At 45.8% G+C, this 21,870-nt stretch overlaps 1 protein-coding gene across 2 annotated transcripts; it reads left to right on the forward strand.

Moving 5' to 3' along the window:
* Nucleotides 1-6,313: 6,313 nt before the first annotated feature.
* Nucleotides 6,314-16,228, forward strand: Amer2 (APC membrane recruitment protein 2). Of its 2 annotated transcripts, XM_021182063.1 has the most exons (2): nt 6,314-7,076; nt 7,455-8,716. In XM_021182063.1, the coding sequence occupies exons 1-2, from the start codon at nt 6,314-6,316 to the stop codon at nt 8,327-8,329; spliced, it is 1,638 nt and encodes a 545-aa protein (XP_021037722.1). In that variant the 3' UTR covers nt 8,330-8,716. The 2 variants fall into 2 exon arrangements, with proteins under 2 accessions (XP_021037722.1, XP_021037721.1); XM_021182062.2 differs by having other exon boundaries at nt 6,314-16,228.
* The last annotated feature ends 5,642 nt before the right edge of the window (nt 16,229-21,870 follow it).

The raw sequence follows: 21,870 nt of genomic DNA on the forward strand, positions 1-21,870 counted from the left end.
TAGCTCAAGAGGTGAGCTGATGGGTCCCAGGACTCAGATGCAGTGTACATAGGGGCAAATAAAAAACATTTCAAGGAATATGTTCATAGTCATTTGGGCATATGTTATTGTTGTATGTTGGGGTTTAGTGATGGGTCAGGGTGGGAAATTTTTCTGGGAAAGGAAGGCAGAGATGCAAGAAAGAATAGGAGCCTCAGTTCCTGGAGTTCAGTGTGTGTGTGTTTGTGTGTGTGGTGTGTGTGGTGTGTGTGGTGTGTGTGGTGTGTGTGGTGTGGTGTGATGTGATGTGTGTGTGTGTGTGTGTGTGTGTGTGTGTATGTGATGTGTGTGGTGTGGTGTGGTGTGTGTGGTGTGTGTANGTGTGTGTATGTGATGTGTGTGGTGTGGTGTGGTGTGTGTGGTGTGTGTAGTGTGTGTGTGTGTGTGTATGTGGTGTGTGTAGTGTGTGTGTGTGTGTGTGGTGTGGTGTGTGTGTGTGGTGTGTTTCTCTTATCTAGGTGTGAGGTTTGTGCAGGTGTCTGGACAGGTGTGTGTGTGAGTGTGTGCATCTGGTTGCTTCACCTAGCTGGTGGTGTTAAGTTTACCTCTCTGAGCATGAGCAAGCAGAGGGGGACTGGTGTGTGGTATTGGGTGAGTGTCAGCATCTCTCCCTGAACTTTATCCCTGTACACAGTGAACCTGTTTCGCAGAAAGAGTAAGAGTCAAGCTGAGGGTCTTTAGGAAGGATTCGGTCCCTGCACCCTCCACCCTGGATAGCTCCAGAAGAGTAGGGAGGAGACGCTGCCTCTGAACTCAGGGACTTGAGAGCAGAGGGGTTCTGCCACTAACTGAGGAGGGGTGGTAATTCCAGAAAGGATTTTGATTAGGATGTTAGAGCTGCTTTCTTTAATGGCTGGAGGCTGAGGTGGAAGGAGAAGAACCTGAACAGAGGACCTACTCTAGCCCGTTAGAGCGACTCACACCTGTCTGTCTGCTGAGTAGGTTAGACCAAGCCTCTGGGTGGTGCCGACTTTGTAGATGGAGAAATGGATATAGAGGAGAGTTTCCCTCAGAGGAGCAAGGGCACAGGCTCTGTAGCCCTTGCATCACCTCTGCACTGTGGTGCAGCCTGGTTCTGCATCCCCTTTCCAGCCTCAGTTCCCAGCTCCCAGCCCTGGGCTCTCCTGGCAGGCTGCTCTTTTCTTGCCTCCATTGGGATCAGCTAACTTCCTGAATCCCTGCTGTCAGCGTGGCTGCTCTCTACCCTTGTTGCTCGGAGCCCAGAGCCCTGGCATCCTGTCTGCACACCCTCCGCTATTTGACCTCATTTGTTCTGATTTTGGCTTTGCCTTGGAGATGACAGCTGAAGAGACCCCATCCCACCCTGCATTCTAAAATGGAATCTTTTTTTTTTTTTTTTGAGATTGTCTCTGACAAAACAAAGCAGGAGGAGGAAAAAAAAAAGGCTTTGGAAGAATAGACTGCTGGAGACTCTGAGGTATTTTTCAGACTTTTCTGGTTTAGGGGCATGAGCAGAAATGTCAGAAACCCAGTCAACATGTCCCTGTTCTCTTCTCCCTATTGTGTGGGAACTCTGATACCCACACATGTTTCTCCTGGATCGTCCTGGGTGTCCCGTCATACAGCAGAACTTGTTCTTCTTGCCTATCACTATTTCCTCTGTTTACTTGGGCGGATCATAGTGTAGTTCCACATCGCTGACATCCCTAGAAAGTCCATCCACAGCCTGGATACTTCTAGGGGACCTTTATAGCAGAGCAGCCCATGTCCACCATGGCCTGTGTCTGAGTCAAAGAACAACAATGTCTGGGTCAATGGAATTGGTGACTTTGTTCAAGGACTGAAGGAATAGCCCATGCTGTCACCACTGTAGGCAACAATGCTTGCGGTGGGTTGAACTGTATGCTTCTAAAGATACGGAGACGCTTTAACCACTGGCACCTGTGAATGGAACCTTATTGCAAAATAGAGCAAGTATAACTAAGGTATAAGGTAAGGTGACACTGTACCAGGGTAGGATGGACCATGTACATGGGATCTGTATATGTACACATGTGCATGTGACTTCTGTATATGTACACACATGTATGTGACTGTGGAGGCCAGAGGAGGCGGATGGACATCTTGCTTTGTCACTTTCTGCTTTGTTCCACTGAGGCAGCATCTCTTGCTCAACCTGCAGCTAGGCTGGCAGGCAACTGGTTACCCTGAGGAATCCTTTTGGTCTCTGTCCTCACAGAATTGGAATTACCATCACGTCTGACCTTCTACTTAGGCACTGGGGATTCAAACTCAGACCCTTGGCACCTCCAAAGGGTAGATCCTTGATGCAATTGGCATCGTTCTGAGAAGCACCACAGGCAGGCGTACAGAGAATGTCCATGTCCATGGCAATGGAGGCAGAGATTGGAATGAAATGTTTTAAAGCCAAGGGGGCAGCAAGGATTTGCGCAATAAGCAGGACCAGTCAGAAGCAAGGAGCAGGGCCTCTCTACAGACCTCACGGTCACAACCAGCCCTTCTGCCACCAGGATGTGCACTTCTGACATCTGGAACTACAGGATGAGTAATTCCTGCTGTTTTTAAGCCCCCAGGCTTGTGGCAGTCTGTTATAGTAGCTCCAGGAAACTGACTGCTCTTGCTGGGGATGCTAGACCTGTCAGCCACTGCCTGGCTGGTGACCCCCAGGGCACCCACTAGCACTGCAGAGAAGCACTCACTTTACCTGTATTGGTCACTTACACCTTTGATCTAGGTATGAAACTGTGAAGACTGGACCCAGATGACAACTTGGCCTTGGACATATGGACATATTGACACTGTACCTCACGAAGGCTTTGGGCTGGACCTTGTTGGCATGACCACTTCAAGAGCACACCTTGGAAAAGTGTCATAGGCAAGAGTGGACAAGAGCAGAAGCTGGGGTGGGATTCAGACTGGCTAACTAGTCTGCAGGTGGCAAGTGCTAGTCCTAACTCAGGAATCACATCCCCAGATCCCCCCAGTTAAATACTTTAAAGGCTCGAGGCCAGTTGCTCTCCCATCCTAAATGCTGTGGCCTGTAGTGTCCCCCCAGTAGCAGCCACACAGGGACCTTGAGGGAACCCCTCAACCAGCCCTTTGCAGGCAGTGCTTTCTGTGTGGGGTTCACCTGATGGAAGATTCCACTTAGCAAGCTTAGGACAGAGGCAGGGCTAGGCGATGTAGAAGACATTAAGATTTCAGCAATACTGGTGCTAGATCTCGAAGGTGTTTTTCTCAGTCTTTTTCTTGTTGTGAATGTCCTCTAGTCCCAACTCAATAATGAATCTCCCCTGGTCCCACAAGTGGGAAGCTCACACAGGTTTCCCAGCAAAGTCTACTGCTCCCCCTTTTGTAGAGATCCTCATTAGTTCTGGAGCCTTTCTACCGCTGGATGTTCCCCCCCGGCGCCCCTATTTATTCTCTCCAAGTTTCACTCTCTAAATCAAGCCTCCACAGAGGAGAAAGAATACAAGGAGACACAGTAACAGACTGGGGTGCCTCTGGTAAAATCACCTTGTATGTCTTGCTCGTCTTTAGAAGAACGCTTCTGTTTGTACAAATATAATCTCTACTTGCCCCATTTTGCAGAGGTGGCGAGGAGGAGGTTTGATTCTAGGGCCTTGGGCAAACTAGAAAACGGTCTAATTCTTTGTTATATCCCGGCTCTTTTTTACTTCATGTTGAGACAGGGTCTTATTACATCACCCAGGCTGCTCTTGACTCCTCTCCATAGCCTAGTTGGGCCTTCAACTTTGAATTCTTCTGCCTCAGACTCCCATGCAGCTGAGCTTCCAGGTTTGCACCGCCAGGCCTGGCTGTTGCCCACCTCTTAGCTGGAAAGAACAACTCACCTTGATTCATACCACTGGACTTTCACTTCAGCCTGACACTCAACAGCAGGCCGTTAGCTCTACCCATCAGCCATCCTGCTGCTCTGGCCCTCTACCTGACCTGTGCAGTGCTTTTGATGAAGTCCTTGGAAACTGCTCTCTCTCACATGGGAGAGGAAGTTGGGAGTCCACACTCAGTCTATAGCTCACCTTGCTCACCTTGCCTGTGGTCTGCAGTGGGTTAGCAGAAGGCTCTAAGTGTCCTGCTTCCTTCTTCCGCAGGGGGATGGCTCGCCACCAAGGAGCCTTCCCTACACAGAAAGCTGCTTTGTCTCTTTCTCTTTGAGTATCTATGTCCCAAAGGGATGGTAACAATCCCAGTGTCCTTGATCAGTTTTCTCTCTGGGGATTCAAGAATTCTTATGTAGATGAGTTACTTTTGGCCTGTCTTGGTAGATAGCAGTGCTCTACTGGTTAAGCAGGCAACCTACTCCAGCTCTTAGACTTTGAGACTTGTGGTTTTTCTAGACTGTTTGTTCCTCCCAGTTGTGGTCTAAAGCAATTTCAGACTGGCATGGTTACATATATAGTAACACACTTTCTAGCCAGCATGGTGTGTGTGTGTGTGTGTGTGTCTAAAGAACTGAGACAGACTTCCAATTGTCCTCCAAAAGCTTTCAAAGAAATAACAAATGACTTTCTCTTTATAGTTCTTCACGTCTAATCTTTTGCAGGGCAAAGGGGGCTCTGTTCCATCATGTCACATGATCAATTAGAGCTTCAGGAAGTGGGCCAGTGAGAGGGCTCAGTAGGTGAGGATTCTTGCCCCCAAGCTTGATAACTGATCCTTAGGACCCAAAAGGTAGACGATGAAAACTCCCACAGGTTGTCCTCTGCTGTGGCACGTGTGTGCCCAGACACATAACACACAATACACACATACAAAAGAAGTAAATATTTTGAAAACTCATTTTTTAAAAAGTCTGTTGTATATTCTTTCCATAAAGAGTCCTGTTAATAGGTGGAGAGAGCTGGTGGGGTTTGAACTCTGAAAGCAGAAAGGTCCTTTGTATCCAGTCTCACTCAGTTTAGAGCTGTTTTTTCATTGAGATGAGAAAGAGCAACGTGACTGCTCAACTCCATGGTCTAACTGTGAACCCTGGAGGCTGCCTTGGCCAACAACTGATTCTGCAGTTCAGTATAAGTACAGTATATAAGTAACCCTGAATCTGCAAAATATAAGTAACTTGTGGAAAATAAATTCAAGAGAAGCAGGAAAGACTGGTGTTTGTATGTAAATAGTATATACAATCAAATAATCACTATATATAACCAATTAATATTTTAAAATAGGGTTATTAAAGATTATAAGACACAAATCTTTTCCAAATCCTCCCCTATTTTGCTGGCAAGCCCTTGGTTAGGAAAAGCTACAATGTTAGCAGTTGTCTTCAAAGTCAGAACACAGAAAAGTTACCCACACAGGTTGTTCTCTGGAACCCAGTTCCCTTTGCCTCTAGACCAGTGGGGTCATGTCCTATTGGGAAAGACAGCAAGTGGGGTCCTTGGGTGTTCATAGACCGGGGTAGGCTGGGCACAACAGAGAGAGGTATACTTACCATACCCCTGAATGAAAGAGGAAGACTGAGCCCAGGCCTCTAAGACCCACCTGCAGAGGGATCAGAACTCTCCAACCTAAGTTCTCAGTGTGCTCAGTCTATTGTGACCAATTGGTGGCTTCTATGACTTAAGCCCCATGTCACTGGGGTGGGGGATAAAAGCTTTGTGGTCTCTCAAAGGACCAGCGAACCCTAGGGAACTGTTGCACTTTCGTTGCTGAGAGCTGCTAATTGGTATTTGACTGACGGCTGTTGCTTCTGTAACAGGAAATCAGAGCCACATGATCAGAATACAGCATCAACCTGAAGAAGACTACACTCGGCACTGGACCAGACGCAGGCGTGAACAGATTGGCATGGTGCCTCTTGGGCTTAGTACCCACACACTAAGACCTATGTGAAGGACCAGAGAAAGATAGGAGGCTGCATGAAGTCCAAAACAGACGATAAAGGAAAAGACATTGTTCTTTGTGGACATGGGGACGCATGTGTTAATGTTTGAAGCTGCGATCCTAGGAAAAGCTGGGCTAGAGGAAGAAGAACCTGAGGTGGTGAGAATCAACGCACTTGGATCCAAAGCCCATAATTATGAATTTCATTTTTTCTTTCGCCTCGAGGCTGCGATGAAGGCTCTTGCTACACAAAAACCTATGTGGCACCCAGGATATTATATAAGCCCTTGGCAGGAGGGGAGATAGTCCAGTCTGTGCGCTTCAGCCGCCGCAGTCGCAGTAGCCACAGCGCAGCAGCGAGAGCCGCTCAGGTTGATTTAGAACGCGGGTGACAGTGGCCTGGCGCGAGCCTACGGCTGACGACAGCGGCTGATCCCACTCGGTTTCCATGGAGACGGGCAGGAGCCGCGGCGGCGGCGCGGCTGTCAGCGAGCGCGGCGGCGGCGCGCGCGCGGGGGTCTGCGGGAGGCAGGAGCAGGCCGGGGCCCTCGCTGCAGACATGGACTCGCATTGTGAGTGCGCCGCGGAGACGCCCGCCGCAGAGCCGCCGTCGGGGAAGATCAATAAGGCTGCGTTCAAGTTATTCAAGAAAAGGAAATCGGGGGGCACCATGCCCAGCATTTTTGGGGTCAAAAACAAAGGGGATGGGAAGAGCTCGGGGCCGACGGGGATGGTGAGAAGCAGGACCCACGACGGACTAGCCGAGGTGTTGGTGCTGGAGGGCAGCAAGAAGGAGGAGCCGCCTGGCGGGAGCGATCACAGCGGGGCCCGGCCGATCCCCGGACCCCCCAAAGCCTCCGGGCCTGGCCTGGGCTCCCTGGCCAGCAGCTCGGTGGCCAAGTCCCACAGCTTCTTCTCCCTGCTGAAAAAGAACGGGCGATCGGAGACCGGCAAGGGAGACCATGCCGAGGCGAGCAAGGCTGGCGGCAAACAAAAGAGGGGGCTGAAAGGGATCTTCAGCAGCATGCGCTGGCACCGGAGGGACAAGCGCGGCAAGGAGGAGGAGGAGAAGGCGGTGCGCGCAGCGGGCCCGGGCAACCTGGTTCTGCCCGGCTCGCTCACCGCCAGCCTGGAGTGCGTCAAGGAGGAGCCGCCCCGAGCCGCGCGCCGCCCGGACAGCCCGGGCCAGGACGCCCCGCGACACGCAGCAGGTGAGCCCGCAGGGGGAGAGCAGGCGCCCGCGTCAGCCGAGAGCGCCCCGGAGCGGACCTGCCTCGAGGCCGGGAGCCCCACCGGCCCTGGCGATCAAAGCTCCCGGGGAGAGGACGCCGAGGGGCATCGGCGCGAGGAGAAGCCCGGGGCAGCCCTCGAGTCGGGAGCCGGTGAGGTCCAGGCGGCCGAGGATGCGTCCAAGACAGGTGACGTTCCGATAAAGACCGTCCCCCTTGTCGACTCCGAAGGTGGCAGCGGCCGGGCGTCTGCCGTCCCTGACCCTTCCTCTGTTGATCCACCCTCAGACCCGTCGGCAGATCGTATTTGTTTGATGTTTTCTGACGTGACTTCACTGAAAAGCTTTGACTCTCTTACAGGCTGTGGAGATATTATTGCAGACCCAGAAGAGGAGGCAGGCCCCAGCTGTGACAAGCATGTCCCCGGGCCAGGCAAGCCAGTTCTCTCTAAAAAGAACGCCAGCGTGGTGGCCTACCAAGGAGGAGGGGAGGAGATGGCCAGCCCGGATCAGGTGGACGACACCTATCTCCCGGAATTCTGGGACATGTTGTCCCAGACTGAGGACCAAGGGCAAGGAACTCAAGAAGGTGCAGCGAAGGCAGCCACTGTTTCGGACACCAAGTTGGCCCCCGAGACCTCCAGTGATACCCGGTGTGGGGAAGCAGCCAAGGACGCGTCCTCGGTCAAGCGCAGGAGGCTCCACAGAATTCCCATTGAGTCCCAGCAGAAGGAGGAGCCCAAACATCCGGAGAAGGAGCATCAAGAAGGTGTTCCTAACAGCGATGAGGGCTACTGGGACTCCACCACTCCTGGCCCTGAAGAAGAGAGCATCAGCAACAGCAGCAGCAAGAAGGTGGTCATCCCCAGGGATAGCGACAGTGGCGATGCTCTCTGCGATCTCTACGTTGAACCTGAAGCAAGCCCAGCCACCCTTCCTGCCACAGAGGACACACCCTGCTTGTCCCGGCTAAAGCCGGTGTCTCCAGGCACCATCACATGTCCTCTGAGAACACCAGGCAGCTTGCTGAAGGACTCTAAAATCCCTATTAGCATCAAGCATCTCTCCAACCTTCCGTCCAGCCATCCGGTGGTGCACCAGCAACCAGCCAGGAGTGAGGTGCCCAGAACAAAAATCCCTGTTTCCAAAGTGCTGGTCCGTAGGGTCAGCAACCGGGGCTTGGCTGGGACCACCATCAGGGCGGCAGCATGCCATGACAGTGCCAAAAAGTTGTGAGGTCCCCAAGGCCAAGGAGGATGGATGGGCCATATGTTAAGGAATACAACTTTCCCCTGGAAACCACTGAAGGAAGTTCGCTTTCTCCAAAGCAAATCATTTAGGACCCACCCTTCTCCATATGGCCTAGAAGTCTTTGTTGGAGACAGGGACAGGACACCCTGGAAAGGGGATGTTACACCTGGAGTTCAGATAAGTTTCTGAGAATTCTTTTCTAGCGCCTTCCCTTTTCTTTTAACCTTTACAGAAGATCTGGGCTTTCTCCTCCTCTTCTTCCTCTTCTTCCTCCTCTTTCTCCTCTCCCTTCTCTTCCTCCTCTTCCTCCCCTTCCTCCTCCTCCTCCTCTTTGCCTTTGCAGAAAATAAGATTTAACCAAATCTAACAAAAGAAAAAAAAAATCCCACCAGGATATCAGGCTGTTCTAGAGTCAAGAGGGCCTTTCGGAGTCACTGAACAACAGGATTCTTGCCTTTCTTTCCAGGAAAGAAAAAAAAAAAGACCTTTGCTTTATCACTGTGTGGAAAACACCTCAAAGCTAAAGCTCCATGTAGCTGTGTGACTAGACCAGGGGGCTGCTGACCTGCAGAAAGCCCCCAGCTTCCAATGCCAGATATGCAAATAGGGAAGGAAAGCTCTATCTCTAGGAAGAAAACAGAGGTTTAGTATGGCTGGCTCAGATCGTTTGTCTGAGGAGAAATAAAAGGCTCACGAGTAGTTTATGTGTTTTTTTTGTTTGTTTGTGTATTTTTTTTTTTTTTTTGGATCCACTCCTCCCTCTTGGTGCAAAATTCAAGATCAGGGAAAGATCTCACTAAATGCTAATTACACAGTATTTTGACGTTTGTAAACTTCAACCTTCTTATGTACAGCTAATGCATACTTTACCGTTTATCTCATGCTTAACATTTTTCAACCTGTGATTATATAGGATTTAAAGTCTGGTCTTAGAGCTGGATATGTTGACAAACCATTGAGTTTCTTTATGTACTATAGCTTGGGGCAGTGCTGCTTTTGACTTATTAGGGTTCTTTGCACACACAAAGACACTCTCTCTCTCTCTCTCTCTCTCTCTCTCTCTCTCTCACACACACACACACACACACACACACACACACACACACTATTGATGCCCTTGAACAGTGGTTTTCCTGGCCTTGGTTAAAAGTCTGCTTCTCAGCCCAAACCAGAAATTTTACCTGGTTTATAAAATGTTGGATCCAATCATTTCTCCAAAGATATGTCCAAAATGAACATATCAAGAAATATAGAAAAATTCAAGTTTAAGACTATTATTTTAAAAATAAATTAAAAATAAAATAAAAAAATTTTAAAAGCTATTATTTTGACTTTTGCTATACAAACCTATGCCTGAGACAGGTGTGTTCTCCATAAGATACTGCCAAACCTAAGTATATAAACATGCTACTAAATGACTTTTTGAGAAGGGGTTTGATTGGATATTTGCTTTCTAATGTTTCAGCTGACACTTTGAAGCCTTGGCAGGCTGAACCATACAGAGAAGGGGTTTCTAGGATGCTATTAGGATCTGCTGATTAAACTGATATCCTTCTGCGGATACACTTCAGGGCATTTAACTCCAAGGGCCGGAGCTGCTTCTACCAGAGGTGCTGCGGCTCATTAGGAGATGGCACAGATCCCAGTGACCCGGCATGTGTGTGAATGATAGGAGCAGCGTGTAATTCGGGTTCTGGAGAGATGACTAACAAATGGTCTGCTATTTTGTGTCTTAAGATTTTAGTTATATTTTGTAAAAGAAAAAAAAAAGCGAAATATATGAAAACTTATTTTAATAGTATGAAGAAAGCAAAATTAAGTGGCCATCAAGGAAAACTTGACAAGGCACAGAGGAGCCTATTGCTATTTCTGATTTGTAGTGATTCGGGGGGCTTCGAAGAGGGGGGCAGAGGTCTGCTGTATACCTTAGTCAGATTGTTGACTCTCACCGTATGGTCTCAGGTCCTTGCTATTGTCTCAAAGCAATGCTTTATTTTTTAATTTCCTTGTATTTATAGATGGGATTCCCACCACCCCCGCCATGTGCTCACCACCCCAAGCATTCTAGACTCATTATCAGACACCATACAAGCATCTCAACTATGCTCAGGAATTCATCTGCATAAAAAGTAACAGACAAAAGACATCTCAAAATAGTTGTGGTTGGACAATATTTTGAAATTTATTTCTGCCCTTGAGAAAAGACTTTCAGTTTGATTAATATTGATAGAAATGTTTAGACCCAAGATGCATTTGTTTTCTCCTAGAAGTGGAGAGAATATACATTTTACTGCTAGCAGGAAAACAAAGGACCTTTTTTTTTTTCTTATGCTTTTCCCTGTAAAGATTATACTCACCTTTGCACAACTCCATGGCTGGGTTTTGTTTTCATTCAGTGTAGGAAAGGTAACATAGGAAGAATGAGATCAGATACTGTCAGAGTAATGGCAGCTGGTTGCTAAAGCAACAGGAGCCACTCTTCCAAGTGTTCCAGACTTGGGGGCTTATCTGTACATTCGCCTCTATGCCATCCTCTCTTTGTAAGTGAAGGAAAATTTTTATCTTCATTTCCCCTGGCAATTAATCACTTACCTAAGACCTCAAATGTTTAATTTATACTTTTCACCACACTTTTTTCTTCCTCTGATTTTTCTCCTTTACCCTGTTCGTTTAAGAACAACAGCCGTGCCAGTCTAGTAAAGGGCTTGGTAATGAATTAAATGTCCCTAGCCATGAGCAGGTGGGATGGTGGTCAGTCTTCTCCAAACACAGAAAAGGGATCAGAATTGCTTCCTCGTGCCAAGGGTTGCTTTGCTTTATCTGTGTTTGCAAAAAAAAAAAAAAAAAAAAAAAAACTTCTAGATTTACACTCAAGTGTTTATGAATGTGTTATTGGATAGCCTTCTAAGGATTGGGCAGGCCTCTTTGCTATGGGTTGTTGTTTTTTTATTTGTAGAGAAAGGTCAGACATGAGCAAATGATGCGTTCTTGGTATGTACAGTTCTAAGGGTCATTGGGTTGGCACTCTTTGGGCAAAGAACTGCCTAACATGAGAGCACAAGAAGCCAAATCAATTGTTGGGCAGGAATTTGTCAGTGTAATGGCTCTGCATAAGGCAGCCTGACTTTAATGTCTAACACACACACAATGTAAAGCCAACTTAGTTCTGCTTTAACTCTATTGGCAATAGAAGCCCTTATTCTCTCTCTCCATCAGGGAATGGGAGACATTTCTGTTTGCTACAGCATTTCAAAACATCCCAAGAGGAAATAAATTTTTATAACTTCACGCAATAACAATGGAGTAAAGATCACTCCAACTTCCTGGAGATGCATTTTGCACAAAAGTTATCTGCCGACTGACATGCAAATAAATACAGGTTCCATATTTCGCATGTGCGGACGTCTAGACCATCTTGAAAGGCTCCCTCACTCATCTCAGTTATTTTTGATTCCTTGAAATCAATATGCAAAGAGCCCTTCGCTGACTCAATTGTCAAGGTCAAAAGGCCCTATCAGGTGTCAGGATGCCTCTGACCACACTTTCTGGAGTTTTCCTTGTTTCCATCTCTCCGGAGAAGCTCCTCACTGAGCGCTCTCTGGAGGTTGACTTGTGTGGCTGAATCTCTCCTATTTTGTTCATCCAAGTTGCTTGCTGCCCTGGGACAGTGAGATTATCCCCCTCCCTATGTGGTTGGCCTTCTGGACCGTGCTAGCATGCACCTCCTGTGCTTTCAACCGTTATAAATACCTGCCTTGCTTTGGGAATGGGAGGACTTGGCTCACTGTGCTTGGCCTCTACTGAGACATCTTTTTACACACTCTGCTTCCCTCATGGGTGCTTAAAAATTAACTCAAGAATTTCCAGTTACCTCCCCCTGTTGCCAGAATGGCCATTTAGAAGGCTGCATAAGAACTTCAAATACCACGCTAACCTTGGTCCCTCCCTTTCCCAGCCACCAAGAAAGGACTCTGTTATTTGTGTAAATTCAGCCTTAGAAATTTCCCATTTACTACACAAAAATTTGTATGGACCAGCATGGGCAAGCAAGGTCTTAGCAAGGTGTCTCTTGGATTGTGTGTGGCAGAAAGGAGCCGCCCAGGAGCACCTCGGGGTGCTCGTGTGTCCTCAGAGTGGTCACTGGTTGTGTCATTTGGCCCTGCTCTCAATACTTTCAGTGGCTGTCAGTTCTTGAGTGAATCTCTGGGGCCTTCTGCTCAGGTGATGGTTCAAAGGAAGTAGTGTGTTGCAACAATAGCCACTTAGGAAGGAAGTGATTGCTCCACCTGCACACAGACGAAGCCTTCAAAAGGTAGTCTGGGAACTGAATTAGGGAGAGGAGTTCTCTTTTGAACTAAAACAGGGAAGATGAAAGTGTCACAAAGCCTCCAGCTGACAGACAAGCAGCTTTTATGATATTGGCTTGAATCCAATGCAACCCATATCTCCAGGACATGTACTATATTCAATACTTAATAATAATAATAAAAAGCACAGTTGGGGGATTACATGTTGTTGTGCTGTTTTCTCAATAATCATTAAAACTCATCTCTCCTTTGTATGTTTTTGCTTATAGTTTGCATGTTGGAGTAGAGTGCAGGTCAATCAAGCCACATAAACGTTCTAAAACTCCTGTGTGGCCGTGCTCCTGGGGAGCACTGAGAGTTACTCCACCCTATCCCTAGCCATGTGAGGTGAAATTGTCTCCCTGGTAGGACTTTAATTCAGACTTTTTTTTTTCTTCTTCATTGCAGACTCTTTCTCTGTATCTCCTCCTTTTCCTAGTCTCTGGGGCAGGGTTATAAACTGTTTACTGTCCTGTGGGAGCACAATTGCTAAGAGCTGCTGAAACCATTGACCTCACTCCGATTCTAACAGGACAAGCCACCTCACGTCCAAACTGATGACGTTAGCTTTGTGTCACACACAGGGAGACGGACAGCTCCCTGTCCCTCTGGGGTCCATAGGCAAACAATTTGCTTCCTTCTCTTCGGAGCATCCTCTCCAGCTAAGGATTAGCTGGAAAGTACAGACAGAAGTCTCTTCTGTTGTCATGGCAACACTCCTTCCCTGATAAGATTTTGGCCATTCCAGGCACGCTTCACTTGTTTTCCTACCTTAAGCCTAGACCAGACCAGCCTTGTTCTGAGTATTCTGGGTTATTTTCATTGTAGTAAGAACGTTCAGTATGAAGTCTGTCCTTTTTAGTTTTCACGTGTACAATACAGTACTTGTGATCATAGGCACACTGCTTATAGCTTATGCTTAGAGTTTATGCATCCTGGAGTAAGGGATACTTTATTGCTTGCTGACCAACAACTCCTCATGCCCCCTTCCAGCCCCTTACCACCAGCATTCCCCTCTCTGATTCTAGGAGTTAGACTGTTTTAGACACCTCAGAACAATGGGGTCTGGTAGGTTCTGTGCTTTTATGATTTGCTCATTTCACTGAGCACAACATCTCCAGATATCACAGCCACCCTGTCATGTATTTAAGAGTTCTTCCTTTCTGAAAGCTGGCTCCATTGTACAGCAGGCATACTCCACTGAATGTGTCTGGTCACCTGTCAACAGACACAGCACTGTGTCTTGGCTACTTGAATCATGCCTCAGTGTAGACAAGGATGGGAAATATCTTTTCAAGACTCCAACCTCAAGCCTTTTAGATCATACACAGAAGAAATTGCTGAGTCTTACAGTAATTCCATTTTAAAGCCTTTGCGGACCATTTTCACTGTTTCCCACAGCAGATGTGCCATTTTACACACCTAACTTCAGTTCACAGTTCCAATTTCTCCCACCATCATCTTTTGTCTGTTGTCTACTTAAATGGGGCGTGGCTGAGTCGTCCTTTGGCCTGGTCCCACTCTGAATTCCAGATGGCAGCACCTTCCATCATAAGTCATCCATCTCGCTTCCTCCGTGGCCCTGGAATATTGCTCTACATTTTCCAATGTATTCATTCACTCAACTGATATTTATTGAGCACATCCTATGATTGTATGGTTAATCCTACCAACTTCCAGAGGAAGCTCCCTGTAGTGTTAGAAGCCATGCTGCTAACCTTGCTTTACAATGTTCCCTGGTTTGCTTTGTCTACATTTTCCAGAGGAAGAAACTGGTTCTTGAGAAGGTTGAAGGTCATTGGGGCTCAGTGGGGCCTGAGCCATGCTTTGAGTAACAGGGGCAGCCTTGAACCTGACTCCACAGCACAGGCTTTAATTGGAGACCTTTTTTTTCTCAGCCCACAGTCACCTTTTGAATTGCTCATTTTAACTCAACTAGGAGAATCCAACTCCATTTTTATGATGGTGCATATCATTTAAATGATTATTTCAATTAAAAATTAACTTGGTTTTTAAATAGCCATCAATGGTTTTCATGAAAAACAAACAACCTCCCCCCCCCAATCCTACATTTCAAGTCTAAAAGGTTGATCCAGGGCAAGTCAGCTTTTTCCTATCTAGGCCAGTTAAAATCTGGGGTCATAGCCTCTAGTTATTTAGATTGTACTTATGGACTATACACTCTTATCTCTGTTTTGCCAATAATATAGCCAGAAAAGCAATTTCAGTGCGGAATCCATTAGGCTTTGACCTTGTTTCCTCTCTCTTTGATCTCAGTGAGATACCTTTCTCAGTGTTTAGGGAAAATTAGTTTGAAATTGCATCAATATATCACAACTAACAAGATTATTTTACTCACTCACACATTACCTACCTTTGGTCAACTTTTCTCTGCCCCAGTGTAATGGGACACAGTGAGAAAATCAATGCCAGTTCTGGCTCTGTTGCATCATAAGCTGGGGAGTACTGGAAGGGTTATTTAAAAATTAACTTTCTCCTCCGTAATACAGAACACATATTTGTAGTGCAGCCTTAGCTCCTGGTTCTTTGAGATGCATTCAACTGTCTCAGACATCTTCAAGTCTGAGTCATTTTATAAACTAAAGTAGAACTATCAGAATACATATGGCAGGTAAACACAGCATTTATAGCAAAGGAGCATGGGGGTGGGGACACAGCATTATCACGTGTGTACAATTCTGGCACCTGTGACACCGCCCTGCTAGCTAGTTAGTTTTAATGAATGCTCTTAACTGCCTAATTAACTACTGAAGATTTTTTTGTTGCCTCCAGAATAAATTTAGCAGAACTGATCTGATTGATAGTGGCGGATTTAAGAAGAATATCAGTGAGAATAGCTCTGACCTTAGAGCCCTATGGGTTTCATTTGTTATCAGCAACCCACCAGCCTCCTCCGAGCTTCAGATTGCCTGTCTGACTCCCATACAGCATCTCAGTGTGATATAAAAACAAATGCAGCTTGTTTAGCATCAGTGACTAAGGAAACCCAAGCAGAAACTCCACTTCTGTAGTAGTCTTCCTGCCAGGAGAGCCTCTGAGAACAGGGCTTGGCTACATCACTTTTGTGCACAAGAGGAAAAATCCTTAGTAACTGGTAGGTTTATAGATATTATTTTTATAATAGAATGTTAATCCCCTGAAAAATATCAAAAATTAGTGTCCTAGAATGAACTCTGTGCTTTCCAAACCTACTTCTAAGAAGGGTTATAAACACCAATAGGGTCCGTTTTCCTTCACTACTCCGATGGTCTAATGGGATAGATGAATCAATGTTTATATTTTTAAACCTGTAAATATTTTTATTTTGAATATTTTGTATATTTGTTGATATAATTCCATTTTGTGCATATGTACTACTGTGCATGTTGCTGGTTTTGATAGTCACTCTTTTAACAAATGTAAACAGGTTGGACTAATGGGCTCTCTTCTTTCATTCATCTTACAATGAAAATATAATGTTGCCATTTTAACTATTGTGTTTAAATTTGGTCAATAAATTCTGTTGCTCCTTTGCAGTTAAAGCAAAATCTGTTGGCCGTTATTTTTTTTTTTAGGATTTTTTTCTAGAGTTTTAATTTCTTTAGGAAGTATACTAACAACAGTGAGGAATGTGTGTGCGTCCGTATGTGTATGTGCATGCACACACATGAGTACATATGATAGGTGTGTGATGAATACATGTGTGTGCATGTCTGTGATGTACCTCTTTGGGTATGATAGGCCTGTTGTATGTGTGATTTGCATATGTGCAATGTCTGGTTTGTGTGTGCATGTGTGTGTGTGTTGAGTATGTGTGTGTGTGTGTGTGTGTAATGTGTGTAACTAAGATGGAGACACCAATGGAAGGCCCATGTTTTTTCCCACACTGTAAACAACTGAAAATTGTTTGCTTTAGGCAGTTGCCTTTAGAAAAGTGTGCTTGAAACTTTATATGCCCCAGTACAGGGGAACGCCAGGGCCAAAAAGTGGGAGTGGGTGGGTAGGGGAGTGGGGGTGGGGAGTGTATTGGGGACTTTTTGGATAGCATTGGAAATGTAAATGAGGAAAATACCTAATAAAAAATAGAAAGAAAAAAAAGAAATGGATTAAGACTAAAGAATAGTTATTTGCTTTAGAAAAAAATCCTTTTTCTTCTTAGTTAATACATTAAATTACTTTCACATATTTAATGTTCTAAACCCCTAAGTTCTAATCTCATTTGTTCCATGATTTCAGTTACCTGTAATAAAGCAGAGTCTAAAAAAAAAGAAAAGAAAAGAAAAGTGTGCTTGTTATCGTCTGTCCAGGTTCCAGAGTCCTTTTCTGGGGAACTCTCCTTGCCTGTAATCCCCTGTGAGACCAGCTAATCTGTAGGACTCTTAGGTAACAGTCAAAAGAAGGTCACAGACATCTCTCCAGATTGTTTTCTGTTTACTTGGTGTTTGGTGGCAGGTTTTCAGTTCCTGTATGTTACAGAGTCAAATTCACAGAAGCCGTGTGAAGAATAATGAAGTTGTTGCACTTTGTGTTGAAAAATAAGTCATGTGTGCTGTTTGGAAGCACATCTCCCTTAAACAGGTTTGGTTATGCTGTGGATGGTTATAATTGTCTTAAATGACAAGAAACGTTAATGTTTATCTGTGGAACACCATGCGGAAGTCATTTCAAGGGAGGGCCTGGTTACTCACTGTAAATATATAACCAGAGAGCAATGGGAGTGGACGGCGAGTTCACAAACGTCACTTCCCTTCCTTATGCCCCTCCTTTTCTTCTCAGCCCCGTGTCTTCCACCCTCATCATTTTCTCATGGAAATAATTGGAAAGACACATCCTTTCAATAAGGTGGTGAGGAAGATCAAGCTCAGAGATACCAAGATTAGACTTTCCCTGAAGTGCTGAAGAAAGCAGGGAGGTAAAGTGCAAATCTACCTGACTGCTGTTACTGTAACAAAACATCCCAGGCTGGCTACGTTATAGAGAAGTTTTGGTTTGCTTTGTTTTTTGTCTCCCTGAGATCTAGAGACCTATGAGACAGAGAGAGAATTTACAGAAGTGTGAGCTCAAGCATGCAGAAGATAGACTCAGTCTGGGCCCAGTAACTCACATCTGTCATCCCAGCACTCAGGAAGCTGAGGCAGGAGGATCACCAGAATTCCACACCAGCCTGGTAGACCAACTAGAAGGATAACAGAATAAACTCCTAGGCATAAAATAAGAAGTTGTGCAGAGGCTGAAGAGCTGGCTCAGTGGTTAGAAGCTCTTGCTTCTGTTGTAGAGGACCTGGGTTCATTTCCCTGCATCCAAATCAGGCAATTTAGAAATGCATGTAACTCAGGCTCTGAGGGATCCAAGACATCCTTCAGGCCTCTGGAGGTACCTGCATGTGCACACACACGCGCGCATGTGCACACACACACACACACACACACACACACACACACACGCAAGCACACACGCACACACACATACAAATTGTCTAAAAGTTTTAACAGAATACTATTTATAACATCTGATAGTAATAAAAGAAAACAGAGATACTTTAGTTTAAAAAGACAAACATTAGTTCTCTTGTAAAACATCCAACAAGACAAAAGAAGGGCTGGAGACACACAGCTTAGTGGCTCTGAGTTCTGATTTCCAGAGGACTTGAATGAATTTCATTCCCAGCAGCCACATGGCAGCTCATTACCACCTGTAACTCCAAATTCCAGAGAATCTTATTCCCTCTTCCAGCTCTGAAGACACAGGCATGCACAAGGTACATGGATATACATGCTGGCAAAATACTCAAAATAAAAATAAACCAATATCTGAAATTTTACCATAAATTATTTTTAATTGAAAAAAATAAAAAATGCAATACAATACATTCCAATCACTCTTTGCTCTTCCCCAACCCCTCCCAGATCCTCCTCACCCTTTCTCTCTCTCCCTCTTTAGAAAACAAACAGGCAAACATATATATATATGTATATGTATATGAGGAAACCACAAGAAACACACAACACAAAATAAAATCCACAAACCCCACAAAATCAGAAACCATATACAAGCAAAAGACCAGTAAGACAAGAAAATGGCAGAACAAAACAGTCTGAGAGGAAAAGTCTTCTACCTGGTGCTGGCCATTTACTGCTGGGCGTGGCACCTAGGGTTAATATACCCAGCGAGATGCCACTGGAGAAAGCTATTTTTTCACTTGCAAATGGCTAGCAGTTGGAGATAGCTTCTGAGTTAGAGATGGGGATATATTCATTTCTCCTTTCAGCTTGGGGGGCCCCATCTGGTGCAGACCCTTGTAGACAGGCCCCGTGCATGTTGCCACAGTCTGAGCTCGTATGTCAATCAGTCTCGAAAGAAATTTCTTTTTAGAGAAAAAAAGATATAAAATTCAGAATGAGATGGTTCTAGGGAGATAAAGCATAATGGAATTTGGCCATAGTTAGGCAAATGGATTTTAAAATAAGCTTCGATTAAAAATTCTAAATGCACTCACTTGCACACAAGAACATATAAAACTGGACAAGATGGTACATGTCTGTAATTCCAGCGCTCCCAAGGTGAAATGGGAGATGGAGGTGGGGATGCCCGGAGGCCAGAGAGCCAGTTACTCTGGCACAAGACCTAGTAAACAAGAGGCTCAGAGTGGAAGGTTAGGGCTGACACCCAAAGCAGTTATTCTCTGACCTTCATACATGCTCTGTGGCAGGGCTGGGTACCGCCACTCACTTACTCACTCACATGAACATGAACGATTGTTCTCTATCTTTTCCTACAGCACCGCACACCTCCTAGGGCATGAACATAAAGAGACAGGACTGGAGGCATGGTTGTTTTACACACTTCTCACTGCAAGCAAACGGTCTGTATGTTGGGAACCTGACCTTCACGAGTTGCCAGGCAAGCTTTATAGCAACTGTCTTGTCATTTCTCTGTCAGCTGCTGGCACCTCAGTATTTCCCAGGAGACCCCAATTTCTCACAGCCCCGAGTCTTGTACCCTTTTCCAGATGGTGATGTGTTTTTAACAAGGTTCCGGATCCTGATCTGGCCCGTGGGACTGCATTTCAGAAGCCTGGTGTGACATCTTGCTTTCTCAGCCTCTCAGATATGCCAGAGGCCCAATGGTTTGACTAAGCCCACCTTTAAATGCCTTTCTATGCAGTCCAAGGGGATTTCTGCTTTTCTATAGTGGGTGTACAGCCTTATTTGCCAGCAAGTACAAACCCAATGTTTGGTTCAAGAACAAACTGAACTTCTGACAGTAACATTTGCCAGTCTGTAGATCTTTAAAAACAAAAAAAACAAAAAAAAACCAAAAACTTACTTTATTTATATGAGTCCACTGTAGCAGTCTTCAGACACACCAGAAGAGGGCATTGGGTTCCATTACAGACATTTGTGAGCCACCATGTGGTTACTGGGAATTGAGCTCAGGACCTCTGGGAGAGCAGTCATTGTCTTTAACCCCTGAGCCACCTTTCCAGACCTCAGCCCGCAGAGCTTTAAAGGATGACAAAGGTTTGTAGCCCGAGGACTGGCACACTTTAATTGATCGCTAAGTTTCATATTAGCATTGCTGCTTTATCTGCCAATTTGTCTTATGCTGATAAACTGATACTCTTTGGGATTTTTGAAGAATAAAGTATTTGTCTGGTCTTTGTTTCTGCTTTCTGAGAGGGAGCCTGTAAGGCTTTGGAACCTCTCAGAAGCATCTGTGTGCTTCCTAGTGGACCCTGAGGCCACATCGAGTTCACACACGTGCTGGTTATGCCAGAGAGGCTGACTATCTGATTACAAGGTTGGACTTTGATCCAAGTGTCATCAGTTTGATCTCTCTCTTGACCTACAGACTCCAAAGAAGGACAGTTCAATGTCACCTAAAGGCCCCTGTATTGGGCATGGGCCCAACAATGATGCTACAGATAGGCAGTGGAGCCTTTGCTAGATAGGGCATAGTGGGAAGACACAAGACCGCTGGGAGGCACACCTTTGGGGGGTGTTGAGACTAGACTCCTCCTCTGTTTCTTCATAGATTCGTCAGCCATACTCTGCCACCAAGATGAGACACTTCCTCACAGGCCCAAAAGCAATGGGGCCACCTAATCATGGACAAAAACCTCTTCTTGTCATAAATTGATTTGTTATAGTAATGAAAAGTGAACTATCACAAAGCACATGGTAGGTGTCTTAATTCCCTGTGCCCGTGTACTAAAATCCCTGTAAAATCTCTGACCACGAAGGCTCCTCACCTGAGCTTCGGAGTTGGGAAGCACTCCAGTGTCCAGGGGTTATCTGCCCTTCCTCCCCAAGAGCATCTCATCGGTCTGCACCTGACATGTAGCCTCTATTAGACCTGCAGTAGCATATGTAGTTCCCTCAGAGTTCCTCTTAGTCATTCTGGTGAATTTTCAAACCTGAGTAGAGGGTCGGAGAAGTCCCGAACTTGCAGCCAGCTGGTCAGAGTCCTAATACCAGGGTTCAATCACAGCATTTAAAGACACAGAAAAGCTTAACTTTATCAGACTCATAGACAGAAACAAAATTTTTATCACATTACACATAAAAATAGATGCCATTTTCTCACAACTTGCATGCCCAGCTGCTTTATAGTCACATTTGTTTCCTGGTTACAGTGTGGGGCTAGATCTCTTTGGACCTTTAAAGAATTTTTTTCAACCCTTATTTATAGTTTTTAAAAAATATTATGCATTATTTTTTATATGTATGCATGTGTGTGCCTGACTGTATGCGTGTGCATCATGTGTATGCAGATGCCTGAGGAGGTATAAGAACCCCTAGAACTGGAATCCTAGGCAGTGGTGAGCTGTGTAGGGTGGGTTCTGGGGTCCAAGGATGGGTTCATAGGAAACACAAGAGGACCTACGGGTCTTCCTCCAGGTCAACAACTGCTGAGCAGTCTCTCCACCCCCTATTTACAGCTTTAACTGGAGACTCCTCAAAGGTGTATTTTCAGGAACTGACTACAGAAGTGGCTGCCCAGAACCTGGGCTAGAGATCTATCTAATCCAAATCCATCCAGGGTACCCAGAGGTACGAAGGGTACCAAGAGGTGACAGAGAAACCCATTAGGTCTGCCTAATGGGTTGGGAAGGAGCACCTGGGTCCTCCTGCAGGGCTGGCGGGGGTCGGGGCTAAGTCTGCCTGCAGGGCTGGTAAG

This window comes from Mus caroli, chromosome 14 (genome assembly GCF_900094665.2).
Source record: "Mus caroli chromosome 14, CAROLI_EIJ_v1.1, whole genome shotgun sequence".
Taxonomy (NCBI): Eukaryota; Metazoa; Chordata; class Mammalia; order Rodentia; family Muridae; genus Mus; species Mus caroli.